Source organism: Diadema setosum, chromosome 9 (genome assembly GCF_964275005.1).
Source record: "Diadema setosum chromosome 9, eeDiaSeto1, whole genome shotgun sequence".
Taxonomy (NCBI): Eukaryota; Metazoa; Echinodermata; class Echinoidea; order Diadematoida; family Diadematidae; genus Diadema; species Diadema setosum.
This window is the reverse complement of record NC_092693.1, coordinates 36030759-36039657: the sequence shown is the minus strand read 5'-3', so window position 1 is coordinate 36039657 and position 8899 is coordinate 36030759. Positions and strand designations below refer to the sequence as shown.

The window sequence follows — 8899 nt, the reverse complement described above, 5'->3', positions numbered from 1 at the left end:
TTACTTAAAAGACATGGAAGTCATTGAAGATCCTTCACAGAACATACAAATGCCTTTCTCATATGATTTGGACTATCGTGAATGAGAATATATACGGCATTCGTTAAATTCCCTTACAGTGCGTGTTAAACCTGTTCTCTACAAAATCTGCAAAAATTCCTATATAATTATTTCCGCAGGACTAAGAGGTCGGGGATGAGTTAGCATACCGGTCGAACGAAGTGAAATATGCATTTCAGAATTATCATTACAATATTCTTAAAGCAAAGTGTATGCTCGAACAACAACAAGAACAAGAACACCAACACCAACACCACCATCACAACTACCAAAAACAACAACAAAGAATAGTACGGAAAATGTTCATCGTGGTAGAATCTGTAAGAATAAAGTTAATCGTTTGTCACACGAAGCGAGGTAAACACATTAAGTTAATCGTTTGTCACACGAAGCGAGGTAAACACATTTGTGTGTACCTCGCTTCGTGTGACAAACGATTAACTTTATTCTTACAACAACAAAGAATACCTCAAACCAAGCCATGCCGTTGTAGTACATAATAAGGCGATGTATCATCTACAAAAGAACTGGAATTGTCCATCTATTATCCAGTAATGCCACGAACACATGCACACGATCTGTACGCTTCTGCTATTGAATCCTGACCGCTGACAACTCTTTTGTATATCAAAATTATTAATCACCGTCATTTTAGAGTAGTCATTACGTACGGATAAACCAGCATCGGTACAAGTTCACTAACTACTGAAGTGAAAGCAGCGTCATGGGCAAAATATAAGGTCTTAGTAACCAACAGGTGCAGAAAAAAAAAAAACAACAAACCAACAACAACAAGAAGAGTATATATCTAGCGTCATGTTTAATGTTGTTATTTAGTCGCTACAACATGGAGTTCCTCAAGCCTTCCGGTCGGACCCATCGGCAGTCCTTCGGGAGTCTTCGGCGTCACATCGACCAACCACCTGTGGATGTCGTCGAGGCATTCGTCCTGCAGATCGCCAGGTATACGCTGGAGGTGCCCGAGAAGACTTCTAATCTGATCTGCATACAGCAAAGACACAATCATGATAATCTTATTGTCGTCTACATTCAGGGCCGTCAAAGGTTAAAGGTCAAAATAGGGGTCATCCTAAGCTTCATCTCCCAATAACTCAAGAACAGGTGATCAGATTTCCATCAAAATTGGTGACTGTGTTCATAGTGAAGTAAAGAAAAAAAAAATAAGTCAGGGGGTCAAAAGGTCAAATTCAAAGGGCATAGGTTCATAAAGGACATAAAATAAGCTTAATTTCCCAATAGCTCAACAATGGATGATAAGATTTTCACTAAATGTGTTAATGTATAGATGTCCCTATATCTCTATGTTTGTGTTGAAGATACTGCCTACGAAATGGCGATGTTTTAATCGGCTCCGGCGAATGTGTACCCATGAAATATATCTGCACCCAAAGTCCACCATAAATTCTAGTCATATACATAACCCTAACCCTCACATTAAACTAAACCTAAAACTCTTCACCACCCTTACACTTAATACCCCAAGTCCTTGGAGAAAATATTTGAAGACTGGAGCAGTTGTGGCAAGAGCAAATGTCGTGTCACCAATCATGGCTGCTTGGCGGAGGTCTCGGAGTGCTCTTCTAGATTTTTATTGTTTTCCACGAAAATAATCCGAACATACAATTTATTGTAAGATGACACAGCATCCCCCGTCCGCTATTTCAAAATGGGTCTCAATTTGACTGACATTCTTGCTGTGTTAGGGTGCGTTTATGCTTCCATTTTGGGTGCCAAAATCAGGCTTTTGAAACGGGATTAGTGCAAAACGCTGTTGCGTTCATGCTCATTTCGATAGAAACGCTGATTCAAAACGCCGATCCAAAACGCACAAAGGGTGTGTTTATGCTCAATTTGCGAAGGCAGAATCAGCGTTTTGAAACGCCGAGTCAAAACGCCATTCACGGGAGCACTGTCTATGCTCACTTTCTTCGAGCCTTGGAAAGAGAGTTCGCGATTGCTTCGCTGACCTCAGCAGAGGCAGGTCATTTGGGGCGCGCGCTTTTTTTGGAAGTTCTGGCCTGAGTGTGTGCATTGTTCATGTTCCGTAGCATGTCTAATATAATTTAGATTGCGTTACTAATACACACGTACATGAACTGTAGACAATGATGTAAAATATGAGTATTTATTTCATCGACGGGTTGTTGACAAAATCGGAATGTGTAGTTAACAGTCTCGCGTATTAACTATCATTAATTCCATTTATCTCCTACGTTTTAATATTGCGGTAAAAATATATTTTCTATAATAAAACTCACACATAACGGACCTTAATTCTGTTGATTTTATCCTGGCAGGCTTGTCCGGTCCTCCATACAAAGCCTGCCTTCACCAGCTGCTCTGGGAGAGCAGCTGGGAAAGACATGCGTCATGCACAGTACATGGGAAAATTGCACAGGCCAGGGTAGCTGGCTGGCCGGGCGCGCGCTTTTTCACGTGAACTGGAAAGGCGTTTAGATGACGCCACTCTATAAACGCGTATAGAAACGCTGTTGCGTTTTTACTTCCCCGTCACACGTGATTAGTCAGAAACGCCGATCGTGAACGCACCTTTTTGTGCGTTTTGGATCGGCGTTTTGAATTAGCGTTTCTATCGAATTGAGCATGAACGCAACAGCGTTTTGCACTAATCACGTTTCAAAAGCCTGATTTTGACCCCCAAAATGGAAGCATAAACGCACCCAAAAAGGTGCGTTTAAGATCGGCATTTCTGACTAATCACGTTTGACGGGGAAGCATGAACGCAACAGCGTTTCTAAACGCGTTTAGAGTGACGTCATCTAAACGCCTTTCCTTTTCATCTAAAGGCGCGCGCCCGGCCAGCCAGCTACCCTGGCCTGTGCAGTTTTCCCATGCATACGCATGTCTTTCCCAGCTGTTCTCCGCGGCCAGGCCACCGATCGCAGCGCGCGCCCCAATTTGACCTGCCTCGGCTGAGGTCAGAGAAGCAATCGCAAACGCTCTTTCCAAGGCTCGAAGAAAGTGAGCATAAACAGTGCTCCCGTGAATCAGCATTTCAAAACGCTGACTCTGCCTTCGCAAATTAAGCATAAACACGAGCGTTCACTTCTGCGTTCGATCGAAGACAACACTCTGGTGATGTTATGGAGTAATGATGGTGCAGAGTGCTCGAAGCAGACCCTAACCAACTGATGAAATACTAGTACTTCTAATTGTACCTTTCATTGTGGCAGCATTCCATTTGATCCACGTGACCTCAGCAGCTCGAGAGGAAACAACTTTGAATCCAACTGACTGAAACATGTTCAAGAAATCGTCTGCGCACAGCCAGTCAGTTTGCTCATGCACATAGTCCTGAAGAAAGAAATCGTTGCATGAGAAAATAGAAATGCATTTAACTCTGAATGATTGTGCGAACGCATACAATCACTTAGTGAGCATGGTTATTGAGATTTAAATGATTCATTTGAACTTGTTGCTAAAATGAAGTTCTCTCATACCGTTATCTAAGTATAACATGTTCCTTTCTGACGCAGAGTATATCATGTGAAAGTAATGGAAGGTTTTCAAACAATTCACACATTGAATACACGCTGTGATAGAAGAAGGGATTTTGACCATCCAATGTAACCTAACGTGCCTGTGAAATCATTCATTGTTTAGACTGGGTGCACGTCACGAGCTCGACACCTATGAGTCATACAGCCCACGAGCTAGACACTAAGTGAACAAGGCCCATGAGTTCGACATCAAGTAATGTAGGCCATACGAGCTGTACGGTCCGCCACTTCGACAACTGTGATAGATAGATTGAAAGGCCCAAGAGCTCGACACTTTAGGCAAATGAGGGCCCAACGAGCTCGACAGGTCGAACAGCGGCATCTAGGGAGACCAACGCTAAGGGCGTGTGTTTTTTTCTGTTTTTTTTTTTTGTGCGGGGTGTCCCAATATTGGCATAAGAAAGAAATTAACAATGCAAGAATTATAATTATGAAATGGTGCATAAACTAAGATCAACCTGCTGAAAAAAGGTCCAATTTTGTGTTGTGAAACAAAGTTACAAGGAAGTGTTTACAAATGGTCTATGTCGATGTGTACAACCGCTTAATATTATCTGGACAGCTGGAGGGGTTCACAGTAGTACGAGTGGTAGTCGTCAACGAAGATTTAGATTTACTATGAATTCACAGCAACTAGCATAAAGTTCTATCGAGATATTTTAATGATTCAGGAAAAAGATACATCATTGCTAATAGATATCTATTAATCATTATAAATACCGTTTTGAGGAGAATTGTTCAAAACAAAAGCACACAAAAAAGGACGATGCATCGCTGCAATATCATAGATTTCCTCAATTGACATCATTTCATGCAGTACAGTTCCAGAGAAGATTGCAAGTTCTGTGCGTAAGAACTTAGTTCCGTAATAATTCTTGACAGTCGGTAGGGGAATTCGCGTAATTTACCATCGGTAACAAGTGAAGCGATAAGAAAAGGGAAACATTTGACGTCCAGCCCATTTATCGTTTAGCTGGAAAGGTGGCAGCCTAGACATGAGTGATGTCATTTTCAAAGACCCAAACTTGAAGCCCTAAATAGTTTTCGTTCTTGTCGTTGTTGTTGTTGTTCTTATTGTGTTGAAAATGTGGGCCTTATTTGCATAGTGTCGAGCTCCTGGGCTGTATGACTCATGGCCCTTTTTCAGTATCGAGTTCATGGGTGTTGAGCTGGTGGGATGACCCCGTTGAGACTTGCCTATCATACCGAGAAATGAGGAGCTGGTCGTTGTGGTTTATTCAGTCAGATTATTATGGATGGCAGACAGTCATGTCTGCAGGAATAGAGGACGTGCAGTTCTTCAAAAAGACAAGAAACTGACCTTATGAGACACACACAGACACACACAAACACACAAGCACACATATACACATGTACACATTATATATAATACAGTAAACCTCGCATGAGTCGAAGCTCTCGGGACTGACAAAAATGCGTCGACTTAAGTGAACTTCGACTCTCGCGAGAGTCGATTTTTTTTTCGACTCACAGTTATGTACATGTATTATAGTACATTTGCATGCATGTGTGTGTGTGTGTGTGCGTGTACGTGCGTGTGTGTGTTTGCATTCAAATTTGTCTGTTCTTGAAGATAATGTTCTTATTTTGTTCTAAATTGAACATGGAATTTGTATCAATACTGGTAGTTAAACGTAGTTTTGAGAATGTCTGCGCTAATGTGGCAATGTGCATGTGCTACATCTATGGTGCAACATAGGTAGCCATCTCTGTCAACCTACCCTGAGACAAACTCTCCCAGGCCCATCCCACCTCCATTGAACAAAACTGTACAGCCAGCCGGGCACGCACAAACAAGCTCCGCCCACTTGGCCTTAAAGCAGCGATTGGTTGACCAAGGAGTTCTGGCTTGACATGGATAAAGTATGGATGTTCTGTGTGTATGGATAAAGTATGGATCGATGTGCTGTGTGTATACATGTATACATGTGTATGTATTCGACATGCGTGCGGAGCGGTACGGTGTAAGATATTGAGTGTGCATGCTTACCTGCAGCAGGTCAGGGACGGGGATCTGCGACATGCCGATTTTTTTTGTTCTCCTTTCATAATGAGAATGCCAGACAAATCTTCTTCGACTCAAGCGATGTAAACTATGTGTATTTTGTACAAAAGGGACTGAATGTTTTGCTTCGACACAGCCGAAATTCGACTCTCGTACTTCGGCTTATCCAAATATTTCTTAGAGAAAATACATAGGGAAAAATCGGGACTTTTTATTTTGCTTCGACTTAAGTGATTTTCGACTCACTCGACGTCGACTTATCCGAGGTTTACTGTATAATACAATATATCTTTACATTTTTGCGCGTGTCTGTATTAAACAAGACTTTGTATTTGCTTGGAAACATACCTTGAGATAAGGCCCCCATTTCGGGTGAGCTCTCAACCACGTATCGGCTGTTTCTCCATATTTACACCTCTTGCTGACTAGCTGAGATTGGAGAGCGAAGCAGAGGAGGACACGCCCTCCTGGTTTCAGGCAGCGGAAAATATTCTGCAGAACTCTTTGCTGATCTTTGCACCAGTGCAGCATGCAGAGGCTAATGATCTTGTCGAATTTCTCCTCCCATCCCTGACCGAAGGAATGTGCGTCAGCGACGACAAAGTCGACATTTGGGGCGGCGTGTTTTTGGGTGGCCACAGAAATCATGCCTGGAGATAGGTCGATTCCTGTGGAAATTGAGACAGATATCAGAAAATATAGATAATATCAAAATGCGTCAACACTGGTCCTCATACGTTGTAATTATCATATGTTGAATGTATTTTATACGGAAAGAAATTATGTATAATAATTATGTATAATATGTATAATTGAGTAATAATATCTAGGCATAATGATAAATGAAACACTCAATCGGAACTTTTTTTACATTGTCCTTCACATGTTTTAATCAGCTTGTACAATTCACTTTCATATATGTCCATGCTTAGAATATTGTGCTGCTGCATGGGATCCATACAGGTTATCTTACATTAATGTACTTAAGCGTGTTCAGAAGAGGTTTGTAAGACTGGGAAACAAGTTACGACACGTTGTTGCAAAAGATTAATTTTTCGAAATTAGTAACAAGACGTAAGTATTTCAGACTTGTAATGTTTTACAAAATGATAAATGATATGGTGAACATAGAATTCCACAAGCGAACAGATGTGGTAGAAATGATCATAATATGAATATATATATATATATATATATATATATATCCCATTTGCAAGAACAGATTATTTCAAATTTTCTTTTTATCTCAAGACTGCACGAGAATGGAATTCATTACCAAGTAACATTCCAGCATATCTCCCTTCTCGTTTTAAGTATGTGAATATTTTACAATGTTTTGTTATGTCATATATGAATGTGTCATTTAATGAACATTTTTGATCCTATATACTGATATGATATTAATGTGTATGTAGCTTTTCTAATGTATTCATCCTCTGTTTTTTTGTTGTTGTTTAAATAATAACCAAAAGTAACACAAGTGCATGTTGAGAATGGTTGTTCAATCATTCCCCACATAGGAAAAAAAAATGAAAACATACATGTAGTACAAAAACTGTCAATTAGTACATAATTAACTTATACTTTAGCATCAATCCTTGTTAACAGAACAATGAAGTCTTAAAACATTGTTTTTGCCTTTCAAATACTTTGCGGGAAACGATTCCAAAACTTCGCTCCTTCAAAGAAAATAGACTACGTACCATGGGCTGCTTTACGTTCAGGGAGTCTTAGCATTGAGTGCTCATGTGCCTCTGGTGCTATTGGTGTAATTCATCATATCGTAATACAATGTATTACATTCAAGAATGTGGTAAATACCCAATCGTTTACAAACAATATGGCAAGTGTTCATACTGCATGCAAGTGCATGAAGATTGTAAACATCATGCAGTCCAATATTTCTAGACTGGTGAAAAGTGGCCTATTATTATAGTACTTGTTGGAGAGATTAATGTATGGCCATTTCTGTGCCAGAAATATACAATTTAGGTGGCTTTTGTAACCTCTTCACCAAACTTCAATTCCATAGCATAATGTGTGATAGTATAAAGAATTGATACAAAAGCATGCATAAGAACATCTGGACACATAACATCATTGTAACTCAAAAAGCAACCAATTTTGCGCCTAATGCATCTAGCAATATGTTGAATTTGGTCCTTCCACATCAGGATGCGGTCAGTTTTAATTCCTAAAAAAAGATGAGACACGAACTCTATCTATAACTGTTTCAGAAACTCTTAACACATCTTCAATTACAACGGGGTGCCTTGGTCCTTTTCTCACCATAAATAATTATTCATTTCATTCATTCATTCATTCATTCATTTTTCCATTTCCAACAGAAACATAAAAATATTTTACAGAAGTTGAATACATAAGTTTCACCATGATACGAAATAAAGGATAAGTTCACAAAATATTGTAAGTATATACGGAAATGCTGGAAATGGGAAGAAATGCTAAAAAAGCAGTGTTTAAAGGGTGCATGCATTACCCCCACACGTAATAAAGCATTAAATTATGATTATTCTTCTTCAAATTTATAGCTAATTTATTGACAGTACACCATGTGTGTAGGCCCTACATCCTTTGAGACATACGGTGGTAATTTCAATCATTCAAGCCAATTTCTGTTCGACTTTTGAAGAAAGTATAGAAAATGTTAGAATCATCAGCAAATATAGTCTGTATAGGCTGAATTAAAAAAAAAGATAGTCAGCTGAGCTTGGCAAATCATTACAGTGTTGGTCCTATAGGATTGACTTTGGCAGAACACAACACGTGATCCTTCTACTACTGGATATTTTGATCTTTGTAACAACTGCAAACTGTATGAGAGGTGATTCCGAAACTACTGCAACACAATGCCTCTTACACCAAAATGTTCTAATTTTTCTGAGAGGATGCCATGGTTGATCGTGTCCAATGTTTTTTGTTTGTTTGTTTGTTTTGTGAGGTTTTACTTTTTTTTTTAATCTACAAGTACAATGTATAAGAGAGAGACAGAGTTAGGACGGCAGTTTTTCTCCCTTCAAAGACGTTGGCATTTACGACGTGTAGGGGACCTATACGTACCTTTGACGGATTTGACATAAGGTGCGATCTCCCCGCACGCCGTCCCCGGCCCGCACCCGACATCGAGCACCTCGTCGCTAAGGCTGAAGTCGAAATCTTTGAGCACGAGCTTCCTTACGTCACTCTGAGGACCGCCATTCTCGCTGGCATCCAGGTACGTTCGGGCACCGGCGGCATCCCAAGAATTCAT

At 40.1% G+C, this 8899-nt stretch overlaps 1 protein-coding gene across 1 annotated transcript; it reads right to left on the bottom strand.

Moving 5' to 3' along the window:
- Positions 1-548: 548 nt before the first annotated feature.
- LOC140233351 (juvenile hormone acid O-methyltransferase-like) lies at positions 549-8899 on the bottom strand. Its single transcript, XM_072313458.1, has 4 exons — positions 8710-8899; positions 5977-6296; positions 3261-3396; positions 549-1062 (listed from the first exon to the last, which is right to left on the bottom strand). The coding sequence occupies exons 1-4, from the start codon at positions 8897-8899 to the stop codon at positions 890-892; spliced, it is 819 nt and encodes a 272-aa protein (XP_072169559.1). The 3' UTR covers positions 549-889.

Bases quoted from the DNA above. Each gene is read 5' to 3' on its own strand.
- LOC140233351 (XM_072313458.1), bottom strand. From the start codon at position 8,899: ATGAATTCTTGGGATGCCGCCGGTGCCCGAACGTACCTGGATGCCAGC. The intron at 6,297-8,709 runs GTACGTATAGGT...CAATTTCCACAG, and splicing joins TTATGTCAAATCCGTCAAAG to GAATCGACCTATCTCCAGGC. The intron at 3,397-5,976 runs GTATGTTTCCAA...TTCTTTCTTCAG, and splicing joins AATGGGGGCCTTATCTCAAG to GACTATGTGCATGAGCAAAC.